Source organism: Mastacembelus armatus, chromosome 19 (genome assembly GCF_900324485.2).
Source record: "Mastacembelus armatus chromosome 19, fMasArm1.2, whole genome shotgun sequence".
NCBI classification, from domain to species: Eukaryota; Metazoa; Chordata; class Actinopteri; order Synbranchiformes; family Mastacembelidae; genus Mastacembelus; species Mastacembelus armatus.
This window is the reverse complement of record NC_046651.1, coordinates 10,466,431-10,479,294: the sequence shown is the minus strand read 5'-3', so window position 1 is coordinate 10,479,294 and position 12,864 is coordinate 10,466,431. Positions and strand designations below refer to the sequence as shown.

The 12,864-nt window shown below is 39.7% G+C and overlaps 3 protein-coding genes across 8 annotated transcripts; 1 reads left to right on the top strand and 2 right to left on the bottom strand.

Moving 5' to 3' along the window:
- Nucleotides 1–1,845: 1,845 nt before the first annotated feature.
- On the top strand, nucleotides 1,846–4,263 carry LOC113135163 (troponin T, slow skeletal muscle-like). Its single transcript, XM_026314866.1, has 12 exons — nucleotides 1,846–1,868; nucleotides 1,961–1,974; nucleotides 2,069–2,095; nucleotides 2,359–2,374; nucleotides 2,469–2,529; nucleotides 2,632–2,748; nucleotides 2,873–2,950; nucleotides 3,178–3,291; nucleotides 3,441–3,550; nucleotides 3,664–3,754; nucleotides 3,837–3,877; nucleotides 4,218–4,263. Exons 1-12 carry the CDS (start codon nucleotides 1,846–1,848, stop codon nucleotides 4,261–4,263), a joined length of 738 nt encoding a protein of 245 aa, XP_026170651.1.
- A 55-nt stretch (nucleotides 4,264–4,318) lies between these two features.
- Nucleotides 4,319–7,819, bottom strand: dnaaf3l (dynein axonemal assembly factor 3 like). 4 transcript variants are annotated; one of them, XM_026316389.1, is made up of 12 exons: nucleotides 7,740–7,819; nucleotides 7,387–7,472; nucleotides 7,016–7,122; nucleotides 6,826–6,919; nucleotides 6,576–6,727; nucleotides 6,314–6,505; nucleotides 6,087–6,209; nucleotides 5,883–6,005; nucleotides 5,608–5,752; nucleotides 5,206–5,320; nucleotides 4,947–5,021; nucleotides 4,319–4,707 (listed from the first exon to the last, which is right to left on the bottom strand). In XM_026316389.1, exons 2-12 carry the CDS (start codon nucleotides 7,466–7,468, stop codon nucleotides 4,566–4,568), a joined length of 1,350 nt encoding a protein of 449 aa, XP_026172174.1. In that variant the 5' UTR covers nucleotides 7,469–7,472; nucleotides 7,740–7,819; the 3' UTR covers nucleotides 4,319–4,565. The 4 variants fall into 4 exon arrangements, with proteins under 4 accessions (XP_026172174.1, XP_026172175.1, XP_026172177.1 ...); XM_026316390.1 differs by having other exon boundaries at nucleotides 7,387–7,469; nucleotides 7,740–7,814; XM_026316392.1 differs by lacking the exon at nucleotides 7,016–7,122 and having other exon boundaries at nucleotides 7,740–7,790.
- A 239-nt stretch (nucleotides 7,820–8,058) lies between these two features.
- syt5b (synaptotagmin Vb) lies at nucleotides 8,059–12,658 on the bottom strand. 3 transcript variants are annotated; one of them, XM_026316395.2, is made up of 9 exons: nucleotides 12,309–12,658; nucleotides 11,276–11,551; nucleotides 10,355–10,530; nucleotides 10,170–10,268; nucleotides 9,837–10,004; nucleotides 9,281–9,448; nucleotides 8,974–9,091; nucleotides 8,718–8,851; nucleotides 8,059–8,616 (listed from the first exon to the last, which is right to left on the bottom strand). In XM_026316395.2, exons 2-9 carry the CDS (start codon nucleotides 11,478–11,480, stop codon nucleotides 8,407–8,409), a joined length of 1,278 nt encoding a protein of 425 aa, XP_026172180.1. In that variant the 5' UTR covers nucleotides 11,481–11,551; nucleotides 12,309–12,658; the 3' UTR covers nucleotides 8,059–8,406. The 3 variants fall into 3 exon arrangements, with proteins under 3 accessions (XP_026172180.1, XP_026172179.1, XP_026172181.1); XM_026316394.2 differs by having other exon boundaries at nucleotides 11,276–11,485; XM_026316396.2 differs by lacking the exons at nucleotides 11,276–11,551; nucleotides 12,309–12,658 and adding an exon at nucleotides 10,815–10,921.
- Between the last annotated feature and the right edge of the window lie 206 nt (nucleotides 12,659–12,864).

Below are 12,864 nucleotides of genomic sequence, written 5' to 3'. Positions count from 1 at the left end.
CCCCCCCCCACCACACAACCCACATTTTATTCTATGTCACCTTTCTGTCACCCCAGAGGGTTGCTTATATAAAGCTCTGTGTCCCCCCACGGATGTTACTCTTGTTTCCATCATCACTGAACATCTTTCCCTTTTCTTTTGCAGGTATGTCCTTTGACTTTTCCTCTTCATTGCTAAATCAGGACATTTCTCCTTGTACTGTGCTATGATATTTGAAATATGTGACTTCCTTTTGGGCATTTTGAAGTCAGTCAAAAAGGTTAAAGCCATCAGAAGAGTATGCAGTACTGTCTTTTTTTTCCCCTCCAATTTCCAGGCCACATTGTTTGGTTTGATTATTCTTTAAGTTGTATGAACATTTCAAATATTCCAGGAATTTTATGTGAAATTATTTTCTTAAATTGGTTAGAAGCTATAATTAATATTTGTGGTGATTAATCATATCAGTATAAAGAAAGAAAAATATTCATCTTGTTACAAAAAAGTTTTCTTTTTTACTCTATAGTCTCATGGGGACAGTATATTCAGTATAATCTTGATCAAAGCACAATAGCCTAATATAATCTGGGCCCAACAGTGGGTTTGTGGATGTTGATAAAGGTAATAAAGGAAACTGCAGCTCATCAGTTGGTTTTGTCCTTATGAAAGTGTAATTCTGCTTTTTTCCGTAGTTCTGCATCTCGTCTCATAGGTCTCACAGAAAAACCCAGCGGTAAGTAAAAGTAAGTTGGTTGATGGTCTGATTTTCTGCATAAATTGGTTGTGGAAAATATTTTGATCAAAGTCACAAGTAGAAATGTTTCTAAGCTGATAAAATACAAAAAGTCATGATCTTTCACATTTTCCCAGTAGTGCTGTGGAGTGTCATGATGGTCTTTGGATTTTGTAGTCACAGTACCCAGTCACCTCCGTATACAAACAATATGTCTAACTGCAGTCTGATGGCTGTCTAAAGTCTTTGAGATTACTCTGTCAGCCCTTCCAGCTACATGCAAATCAACAACTCGATCACAGGCCTTCTGAGAGCTTTTTTTTCCTTTTTTTTTTTTTGCAAGACCTGGCTCAAGTCAGCTGATGCTGCTTGTAAAAGCAACACTGCCACTGTTTGGGTGTTTTTATAAGTCAAGGACGTTCTAAACCACACCTCCGTTCTCGTTTCACTGATTGGACTCCAGGTTTGCTCACACCTGACTCCAGTTGGTGTTCAGTGACAACAGAAGCCTGATCACTTAAAGCCACAAAAGATCATGAATGTTTGTGTTTTATCAGCTTAGAAACACTGTGTTATTTATATAAGTTACTTTTGGTGAAGATCTAATCACATTCCATGACTAATTTATTACAGAAAAGCAGAAAATCATCAACAGTTCTCTTACTTTTTCTTACCACTATATATAAACGGCTGAAGTAATGGTTGAGAATCGTGAAATGTTCACAGGAATCCACAAACACTTATAATAAGATAAGCCTGTGAAACTGTGAATAGATGAAATGATAATAGAGGACTTGGCTGGTGTTAACAGCAGCCAGCCGGCCATCTTAACTTCTCTGTCCCACATTCTTTCCTGTAAATCAAATTAAATGAGAAGGACCCACCAGCTCTTATCCCGGGTAACAGGACACTGCTCTGGCTTGTGGTCCCTCTGGCCTCTTCTATTCCTAGACCATTACAAACAGATGCCCTTTCCTTATTCTTTCAACAAAAGCACTGACCTGAGATGAACACATATCGACATGTTTATACAGCTGTCACCCTTATTAGAGGAACTAGATTTTTAAATATGACCTATCATTTTTTTGGCTAATGACATTGTGTGTGTATATTGTTTCCTCTCTAGTGCCAACATGTCTGATTTAGAGGATCATGGGTGAGTCGGTCCTGTCTCACTTAAAAACATTCCTACATTCATAATACAAGAATGGCTAATGTATTCTTGTATTTCTTGTTTATTTTATTCAGAGGGCATCAGGAGGGTAAGGATATACATTCATAGATTCAATAAATCTATGTTTGTTTGGTTTTTTTTGCCTTTAACTCAGTCACTCTGGCACTTTTTTCTTTCTGTAGAAGAAGATGAGGACCAGGGGGAGGGAGGTGAGACTGTCACGTTAAACTGTGTTGATTTAACTGACCTTTCCTTGGAAATAACACATCAGGGTACAAGTTATTAAAGCAAACTGCTGTTGAGTGCCTTCAAAATGTAAATGCTCATTTACATGATGTATTTTATAAGTTACATCTGCTTCCTGCCCCTTTGCCTATTAGACGCGCTTGAATTATTTTTCTGTGGTGTATTCAAATTTTGTGGTTTAAGAACATGACCTGATTAACTTTTTCATTGCTGCTGTGCCATCAAGAACGCCCCAAATACAAGTAAGAATACATCGGAATACTAAGCAGCAAAAATATTGTCAAGAACTAAAAGAAAAAAAATGTATGTGTTCACATGTTTCACATTATTTTACAGGCCAGTGGTCACACAGCTGGCTGCACCTAAGATCCCAGAGGGAGAGAGGGTTGACTTTGATGTATGTTCCTTCATGATTGCTGTTAATGGAACAACAGCACGCTTACAGAACCAAAAATGGCATTCAGTAATCTTAATCTGTGCACCCACTGCTTGCTGTTAGGATATCCACAGAAAAAGGATGGAGAAAGATCTTCTGGAGCTGCAGACTCTTATTGATGTCCACTTTGAGCAAAGGAAGAAAGAGGAAGAGGAGCTGATTGGACTCAAAGAAAGAATTGTAATGCCTTTCCCTTAGATTTTTATGCTATTTGTTCAGGGATTTGAGAGGATACAGTGACTGTTCAGAAAACGAGTGATTAAAGTGTCCTAAAGTGTCCAGCTGGCATGGTTTTCTGTTTTAGGAGAGCCGGCGGGCAGAAAGAGCTGAGCAGCAGCGAGTGAGGGCTGAAAAAGAACGAGACAGACAGACACGGATCGCGGTAATTAATGTTTAGCATTCTATCTATCTATCTATCTATCTATCTATGTCTGTCTGTCTGTCTGTCTGTCTGTCTGTCTGTCTGTCTATCTATCTATCTATCTATCTATCTATCTATCTATCTATCTATCTATCTATCTATCTATCTATCTATCTATCTATCTATCTATCTGTCTGTCTATCTATCTGTAGTCTACTGTAGTAATCAGCTAAAAATGACTTCCTCAGGAAGAGAGACAGAGGAAAGAGGATGAAGAGGCGAAGAAGAGGGCAGATGACGAGGCCAAGAAGAAAAAAGTGCTCTCCAACATGGGGGCTCACTTCGGAGGGTTCTTGGCCAAGGTCAGAAAAATACATTTGTAGACAGGCGCATGTGCAATTCATCTAGACCTATTTAAATAAACAATTCCCTCTTGTACTATATGATAGTCCAGCTTCCACCTGTGTGTGATCTTCCTGGAAAGTGATAGGAAGATGTTTGCTTCCTGCAGGCAGAGCAGAGGCGAGGCAAAAAGCAAACTGCGAGGGAAATTAAGAAGAAGACTCTGGCAGACAGACGCAAGCCCCTGGCCATTGAGAACCTGAGAGAAGATGGCCTGAAGTCAGATAAAAAATTTGACACATTTTAGTTTATGTTCATGATATGCCTGACAAACACACAGAGATGGAGCCTACGTTCATTCATCAAGTTGTTTAAATGCTGTTGTGTTTTAGAGAAAAAGCCAAGGAGATGTGGGAATGGATCTATCAGTTGGAGTCAGAGAAATTTGATCTGACCGAGAAGATGAAGAGGCAGAAATATGAGGTGAGCTGTGAATTAGCTTTAAATATACAAGATCTGGATTTTAAAAATGGCTCATTTGTGACATCAGAATCTGTTTTTTCAGATAAATGTCCTCCTGAACAGAATCCAACATGCTCAAAAATTGTGAGTTGGTCTTTTTTTTCTCTGTGTGTCATGACACAAATTTTGCACTGAAAAGAAAAAACACAAAAAAGCCTCTGCAAAGAATTACTTTGCATTGACTATGGCGATATATCACAGATGACTGGTAACAGCCACACATGCACAGGAAATGCCTAACTCAGCTTCTGAACATGTCACCTCATTCACAGGATGCATATGTCTCTGTTTACATAGTTACACAATTTCTTTTTCTCCACCCACTTTGTCGTAATTGCTGCTTAGTTCTATGAATGACTGCTCAATCATTTTTTTTTGTATCAATAATAATCTTTTTTTTTTTTTCTATTTTGTCCCAATCCAGCAAAAAGGGCCACGGTAAAGGGAAGGTTGGAGGACGCTGGAAGTGAATTCACACATGTTTCAGGATGAGGCTGTAGCAATTTATTAGTTTTTAACCCCGTTCAGAGAAATATGGTAGATTTTTATGTGGCATTTATTGAAATATAGCTGCATAGTTGCATCTGTAATATTTAAAATAACTGCATAAATAAAATGGACATTTTCAGTGTCATTAGCTGATAAAACTTCCTTATGCATAAGATCTTGTGAAATGTCTGTGCTGTGAAACAACATCACCTTAACTGTCAGTCTGTTGCATGTGAATGCACTGACAGTGGGAGCAGAGTAAGCAGCTCTGCTAAAACCACTTTTACATCTTCCGTGGTATGAAAACAGAGTGGACGTCATTGCACTTCTTCTCATACCATGGTTCAAAGCCAGCCTCTAGAGCAATGCTCTCCACTTTCTTTGCAAAACCTGCTTCTTGCTCTTTGTTCAGATCCAAAATGTACCTGAGGCATAGAGTGACACAAACATGCAGCTTAAATGCAAACACATCCTTCACAGTGATGATTAGATTTCAAAAACTGCCCGAATCATTGAGCTTAAATTAAGAATATGTAGCACATAAAAAAATAAGATACAGAAAAGCAAATACTCTGCACTTGTGAATTGCATAGCAGAGTCACTGTACTCTTGGTGACTGTACTGTCACCATGGTAACAAGCCCAGTTACTATAAAAACCCTCACTTGGCCAACTCCACGACAAGCACAGCGTCTGGTGCAGCAATCTGTCGCATCACTGGGCCCAAATGATGCACGCAGCTTTACAGCAAAGACCAAGAAGGAAACAGAAACACAGAAACGAAACAGGGTCATATCAGTCAGTCAGCAGTCAGTGTATCTGGGTGCTGAAGAGGTCTTATTTTAGGTTACTCTGTTTACAGTTTGGAAGAAAAGCATTATTTATTTAGTAAACCTGTAGTAACTACAGAAGAAATGCTCTCACCTTGCAGAGAAGTACATGGTGTTGAAGAAGTGGGAGTATTTCTGTTTTTCTGGCAGTTTGTGAAGTGAATCCATCGGTAAGAAGGTCACATGGATTCCATTCGGACGCATCAAATCTGAAAACACCCAGTGCAAAAAACATCAGCTTTCATACGCAGTTACTGTTTTCTGTGTTCTAAACGTCAAAACGGGCTTCAGAAGGATGGGAATCGATCCACTATCCATTTATACTTCTACCTAAACATATATATTAAAACACACTGAGACAACATGTTATGCAACATCAACAAAATCACCTCAATCTGAATCTTGCAAGGTACCATCTCTGTTCTAAACTGCTTAGTATTGCCAGACATTTAACAGAGAGACAAGACATCAGGCCTGCTGATGTTAAGCCATTTACCATTAATGGTAAGAGATTTGTGGTCAGTCTGTGCAGACGGATTCTCTGCCTCTGTGTCTGACTGAGAAGTAGTGGGGCAGCCCCGTCTACTGGACAGAGACTGGAACAATGCCTGCACATTTGCAAAGGAGATATCCTGGGCTGTCTGTGGATGAGAGGAAAGGGAGGACATTATTAGATGTATCTCTGTGCACAACATACCTGAAAATGTATAATAAAAGAGTAATGAGTAGAATCAAAGATAACATATGTGCTGTTAAAACTGTGTGTTTAACCTTGATATGGTGCCCGTTCTGTGTCTTCAGCAAGCTCTTGTCATCTGTTTCAATGCCGAAGGAGAGGTAAGGACTGGACACTATGTCTCCCCAGTACCCACTCACAGCCACTTTGTTCCCTCTCTATCCACACAGACACATTGGTTAATGGTATCAGCGTACTGCCGCATTGTTTAGTATTTCAAAGAACAGACTAGCACTTACTTGATTGAACACTCTTGCAGAGAGCAGGGTTGGATTGGTTATTTGGTAAACACCTTCCCTCATTTCGAACGCCAAACCCCGTTCCCTCCATTGCACGTATTGTTGTTTGCTGATGGTACCACACTGCAGACAGAAAATGAAGAGCACCAATCTTGGCTGAAAAATAAGAATTTAATGGGCAAAAAAACTAATCTGGCCCGCCCATTTTAATAGACACATTTTAATACCCCTCTCTCAAATAGTTTCATTGAAAGGTCCCAGTCGAAGCAGCCTTTCTTGGAGTCATAGCGTGTCCCAAGGTGCTGTCTAACCCGATAATCCCAGGCGTTGGACATTAAGATAGAAGAACACTCAGATGAAGATGATGAAGGCTGGATCCACAACTTGAATATCCGGGTCAGTTCATCTCGCTCCCTGAACTAAAGAAAATGATCAATCATAAGGCCTTACACACACAGAAGAATTGGCTTATTTAACACATCATTGTACCTTGAGCAGAGTTGTGTTCAGGCAGGAGTGTGTGGTTTCCAGTGTTTCAGTAACACACAGAGAGAGCTGCAATGCTGCCTGTTTCAGTGTCTCTTCTGTCTGATTGCGGATCTCACTGTTCCCAAACACCTCCAGGAAAATCTCTGTCTTCTCTGAAAATTAAAACCAGCAAAAGACAATCCACATGTTTAGGACACACCTACTTTTAATAACTTTTCTAAAATTCTTAATATAATAAAATCTCACCCACCATGGAGTCCCATGTTTTGTTGTGGTATCAGTGCCAGGTAGAGGAGCAGCAACTGTCTAGCTACCACTTCCATGCTGTTTTCTATCACCCACACCTGCAGTGGAGCAGAGAGAAGAGGTCTGCAGTTCACAACAGGGTATACCTATCTGTTTTCAGGTGTAGCATGGCAGTTTGACAGGCTGAGGCACACATGAAGGGTTTCTTCGTTCTGCAAACCAGCAATGGTCTTCAAAATATGTCGTGGATCTCCACTGCCAACCAGTAACACATTGACCTCCCCTTCATGTCTCACCGGGCCTAGACAGAAAGAAAGCATGCAAAGGCTCCAATATTATGAAGGACAGTTAGTATGATAGTATTATTATTGTTGTTGTTATTATTTTGTAGCTTAGTTAATGACTTGTTAGCACAGTTTTATGTCTAACTTGCAGATTGTTTAAAGTGTTTCTGATTGATGAGTGGTGACAAATGCCTGATATCATTCTTTTGAGGTTAATATATCTAATAATCAATAACTGATCAACTAATCATTTTAGATCCTCGTGCACATGGCCATCTCACCTGCACTCAGCAGGTCGCGTGCAGGACTAAAGCCCCACCACGTGATGCAGCCAGCGCCCTCAGACGCCCGTCCAGCGCTCATCCTGCTATAAAGACACACAAAGACTTAGCGTTACATAAACACTAAACGAGCACCACGTGTTGTTGGTCTTTATGTCAAATAGCTTAGTTTAGCACGAAGGTTAGCTAACTAAATCTAGCTAAGCTAATCGTAACATTACTATCACTTCACAGAAATATCTAATGCTAGTTTATCAGTGTAGCTGAGGCATAAACCCTGTCTCTAATCTCGCTGTGGTGATAAAAGCCTGCGACCAGATATTAGCCGAAGCAAAAATGATAGAAAAACTCACCCCACACTGTTTTTAACAGTAAAGTTTTGCTAACGCTAATGCTAAACCTCTCTGAACGGAGAGTTTGGGTTCTGTTGCTAGGCAACGGTTGAACGGGAAGGACAGGCGCCATCTATCGGTGATTTGACTCATCTGCACTTAAAGTCCAATATCATGGTATATTGTAATACTCTTGAAATATTATAATACCCATAATATTTTTTTCCTATTTACAGTATCAAACACCTCTATCATTTTATTGTAGTAACATCAGCTAGTTAATTGTAATTACCCATTATATTTCATTTAATTAAAAGTAGGAGAGCAAGAAGAGTGTTGATATGAAAGTATACATTGTGGGTTTATTTGCATTTGGAAAGATCTACAGCATTACAATAAGTTACACAGACTAAGTCCTTCCTTAATACCACCAAATTTTACTAGGCTCATGCATGAGCATACACAAATGATGCACATTTACATTTTGGTGTTTTCTACGTATGTAACTACAGAGAGTAACAGGTAGGCTATACAGGGCAGGCAGAGGTTTGAGCAACATTTAATAAACAAATGCCATAACACTCCCACACATACACACATACGTCAAAAGAAATAAAATGTATGCAAACTGAAAAAGAACATCACAGTTAAAACTAAGTAATGTTTTCTGGCTGAGACAGGTGTGACTTCAGCGAGGTTTTGCTTTCAGTGCTGCATCGACTTCTTCTTCAGGCAGGAGAGTGTGCCACTGGGCTACTGGACGTCTGGGATTGGCCAGCATGTCTGACCAGTGGCGCAGGCCGACTCCTGTAGCTCCATAACCCATGAAGGTCTTTCCAATGGGGTCATTGCTCCCAAGTTTATCATAGTCAAACACTGTGATGACGACCTGCACTTTCTGCAAGAAAACAGGAAGATGTGCTATCAGATCCTTCCCCACATCATCACTTATTCTGTGTCACATTTCAGACTGAACAGTGATGCAACAATACAGCCTACCTGTATCTGCTCAAAGGGGACGTCAAAGCTAAAACTCTCATTGAAGTAGGGATTGAGTGTGTTTTTCTTGACTGTTGTCTTTTTCTTCTTAATCCGTTTCCCATTTTGCTGCAGAACAATCTTCACATATGGATCTTGTAGAAACAGAAAAAAGGGGAACAAGTTGACTTCTTCATGTGAGTGCTGAAATAGTGCATGTCAATCAGGCATGAAGCAAACGTCTGGTATGTTATAAATAAATAGGAAGTCTGACTACCTGATAAGCCACCAACATCCATCTTCTTGAGATTTTTTGCCTCCATGATGTTTACTGTCAGTTTCCCAGCAGTGGGCACGTACCGTAAAGAAATGCAAATATCACCCAGTTTTTCTTGCTGAAAGGGAAACATTACGTTTTTTACGATCATGTTCCATTAAAACTTAACTGGTCATCAAACCAGTGATTATTATAATTTCTTAATTGTATAATTTATTATTTAGTGTTTCATATTGTTTACCAGTGAAAATAGCTGTCTCCTAAATTTACAATTACTGAAACAAAGAAAAATGAAAACATCTCATACCTCCTCCTTCTCTCCACTCTCCAAGTCTCTCCACTGCTGCATTGGCTGGCCTAAATCAACACTGTTCATGGGAATCTTTATCTCACCAATCATATCATGCTTGGAGAAACGATCAAAGTCAAAAACCTGCAGCACTAAAGTCTTTCCACCCAACTCTGCATATGGAATCTAGAAAGAGAGGTTATTAATGGTGCTCAGCACTGGGATCAATAAATGAAATGAAAAATAGTTGACAATTTTGTTTATATGTAACACAACTTACAAGACCAGACAATAACAAAGAACATAAAGTGGCAGGATACATTAAAAAACATACTACGTTGTTATTTTGGGGGGATGGATACCTTGACAGACGCCACTCAAGGAATGAAAGACTAAAGACGAGGGGGGAAGTAGCAACACAGGCCAAATGTCTGCCTCATGAGGGGGAAAAAGTGACATGTCATCAACAACCTAGAACACCAACACAAGCTGTGACAGAGACATAAAGACAAGAGAAAGAACAAAATACATACAACATTACGTCGACAAAGGCACGATGTCAGGCACGAGGTACCTTAAAGATGAAAGTCTCGTTGAAAACAGGGCATAAATTCTTGCGTTGAATCTTGGTCTCATACTTCTTCTTTTTGTCTGGCAACAAAAAGACTTTGACATACGGGTCTGAGGTTCCCCCCATGTCCATAGCAGCAAGATCTTGAGCTTGCAGGATACCCACTATGAGCTTCAAAATAAAGAGAACAAGTGTCAGAATGACCAGTGCAAAGGGCTAAGTGATCATAAATATTCTGAATGTTTTTCTGACAGATATTAGATCCTTATAATCAAATCATTAAAATGAATGTCTTTGATGAAACTGATAGTGGTTTTGCGACCAAACAGGACCTACCTGGGATTCTGTGAAGTTGTAGTCCAAGGAGAACTCCAGCTTACCCAACTTTTCCTGTTCTTTCTCCTCTTCCTCCCCTCCCTTCTTGACCTCCCCCTCCTGCAAGTGAAATTCTCAGTGCACTCGATATTCATCTGAAGAGTCAGGTAAGACTGTACAACAATGCATCAGAGGGAATCACATACCTTTTCTCCAGGCTCTCCTTCACCTTCTTTCGCCACTCTGCGGCGGCCTGCCTTCCTCTCCCTGACTTTCTTTGGCTTTTTCTTTTTCCCAAAACATTTTTTGAAAACACAGAAGATGAAACACGCCACCAAAACCAGAACTATCACAACAATGGCTCCGACTGCCCACATGGGAACTGCAATATGACACGAAGTATATTCATAAGTATTCACATAAGTGAAGAAAAAAAACAAGAGAACAAAAAACACATGTATTTGAATCTGATCTTTGTAACCTCAAGATTATGTCAAAGAAGAATCTCATGTGATAAGAAGCTTTTAGCTTATACTCTAAGTTGGTTTGAACAATTTTGTTGAAGATAAACTGCTTCATCAAAGCTTAATAACATCAAAGTGTGTAATGTGTAATGTCAATAAAATAAAATATGACACCACTGAAATAAAATATGCTGCTTCTTACAATAGACTAGAGCATTTCTAGCTGGACCTTAAATTCTTTAAAGCATTTATTTATCAGGGGACAGTTTGCTGAGCGTGCCTGCATGTTAGAAACACCCTTCTCCACAGTCAGATAATAACACACTCCCAGTTGGGAGTGGCACTGTACAAAAACATAATCATCAGTAGTGACACCAGTGCAGCAGTTTATCATTAAGTGCTTTAGTCAAGCCACAGCAGTGGTTGTTAATTGTGTTATTCTCATGCACCTTTCCCTCAAATATGGTAGAATGAGTCAGAAAATAAGGTTGTTTTTTCACATATTCAGAGAAATGAACTAGACTAAACTTGTGGGGACTAATGTAAATCAATATTTCTGTATCACAATGTAAAGTCTGTACATGGGTGAAGTTCCTCTTCCAAAACAAGGCAGTTTATTTCAACATTTAAATTAAGCAAATCATTTATGTTGCAAATTCTTACTTGTCAAATGACTAAATTCATTCATGAACTTGTTCTTCATGTGGTTGTAGTCGTGGCCGGGGTGATGTTCAGTGTGAGGGTGCTCGTGCTCGTGGTGTCCTGAATGTGTGTGCTCATGATGAATCGGCTCTGTTGTTTCCTCTGACTGTGGTCCAGATGGCTCTGCAGCCCTCTGGACTCGGACCCCAGCACCGGTCAGCCTCATGTCAGCTGTAAAAACAGCAAACCACTGCAGTTCTTCACATTGTATTTGTTTGCTCTTTTTCAAGTTGGCCACTACAGTGAGAGATAACATGTAGTCATGTGTACATCGTGTGAAATCCCTACGTGCATGCGGTGCAGTGCAGCTCAAGAGCCTAAGCCAGATGCTCAACATGGCTGGCCCTAATCCCTCTGTTACTCTGATTCACTCTGTCATTTCCACCCCCCTGTTAACCCACACTTTAACCCACCCCCATTTTTCTCTTGTCACTGGCTGCACGTAGCTGGATTAAACTCCGATGCTACAATATTAATCCAAAATCCTAGATCCTCAAAGCTTAAATAAATAGGAGTTGGTGTCCTCCTCTAACATTTTTCACCTATTATTGCTGTTTCAGTCCCTTTTAAATATCTTGGAGTGTAGGACAACTGTTTATTAAGACGTCACCAACATTAAGCTCATTTTTCATTCATTTTATTTATTATCATTTTTTGAATTAATACTATTATTATTTTTAATAGTGAAAAGGTTGCAGCTGCTTTGAAAAGAGGATGATGCTGAAATATAAAACGTTATAATCTTCTATTCACAATTATAGGTAACCCACCAATTAATATGTTTAGACTAACGAGGAAAATCATTCACATCAAATTAACTGGTCAGAAAGGCCAGAAAGTTTTTTTATGCAACATATGTTCAAAACTAATTCTTTAATCATAATAAAAAAAAAAATGAAAAAGTTTTTCCTACTTGTTTAAACGTTTTGGAGCGCAAAGCTCCTGCACTTGATCATTCTAATAATGTTTGAAATTTTTTGTATATATTTCTTACCTGTTGAAATGCTCCTTTAATTCCCTCTATATCAAAAGAGCTGTTGGGATGAGTTTGAGTTCAAGGTGTATTTCTTGCCTCCCCTTTGGCCCAACTGAGCCTTTATGCACCCGTGGTTCCTTTGCTATGCTGCAAACTCTTACTGGCAGGCTCCCTGCAACCTTTTCCATCAAAGCTAAAGCGCTGGCAAATCACTCGAGCAGTGTTGTCATTTAATCCCCACTTCCCCCTCCTCCTGATATTAGAATGCTGAAAACACATCTGTTGCTTTGTCTCTGAATGAAGACGCATAAAGAGCAGCGGTCACCTTAAATTCGTAACACCACCCCACTGTTAACAATTTCACACATCTTGGAACAGTTTTAGGCTTTGATTTGTTGAGCAGAAAAAGTAAGTGTTCATTAGACTGATGAAAGATGGCATCGGTGGCTGTGTTCATCCACTAGACTGAGGAGATTGTAGCGCATGCAGCATTCACTAATCCCCTCAACATAGCTGTCCCCACAGTCAGTCGTCAATGAGATATTCCATCCTCCCCATCCCTTGGCTTACCATT

Excerpts from the sequence above, each read along its gene's own strand:
- LOC113135163 (XM_026314866.1), top strand. The coding sequence starts at position 1,846 with ATGTCTGATTTAGAGGATCATGG. Across the intron at positions 2,749-2,872 it reads TTGGACTCAAAGAAAGAATT|GAGAGCCGGCGGGCAGAAAG; the intron begins GTAATGCCTTTC and ends TTTCTGTTTTAG. Across the intron at positions 2,951-3,177 it reads ACAGACAGACACGGATCGCG|GAAGAGAGACAGAGGAAAGA; the intron begins GTAATTAATGTT and ends TGACTTCCTCAG.
- dnaaf3l (XM_026316389.1), bottom strand. The coding sequence starts at position 7,468 with ATGAGCGCTGGACGGGCGTCTGAGGGCGCTGGCTGCATCACGTGGTGG. Across the intron at positions 6,920-7,015 it reads AGAACGAAGAAACCCTTCAT|GTGTGGGTGATAGAAAACAG; the intron begins GTGTGCCTCAGC and ends GCTCCACTGCAG. Across the intron at positions 5,022-5,205 it reads ACCATGTACTTCTCTGCAAG|CTGCGTGCATCATTTGGGCC; the intron begins GTGAGAGCATTT and ends TTTGCTGTAAAG.
- syt5b (XM_026316395.2), bottom strand. The coding sequence starts at position 11,480 with ATGAGGCTGACCGGTGCTGGGGTCCGAGTCCAGAGGGCTGCAGAGCCA. Across the intron at positions 10,531-11,275 it reads TGAATTTAGTCATTTGACAA|TTCCCATGTGGGCAGTCGGA; the intron begins GTAAGAATTTGC and ends GTCATATTGCAG. Across the intron at positions 10,005-10,169 it reads ACAACTTCACAGAATCCCAG|CTCATAGTGGGTATCCTGCA; the intron begins GTAGGTCCTGTT and ends TTTATTTTGAAG.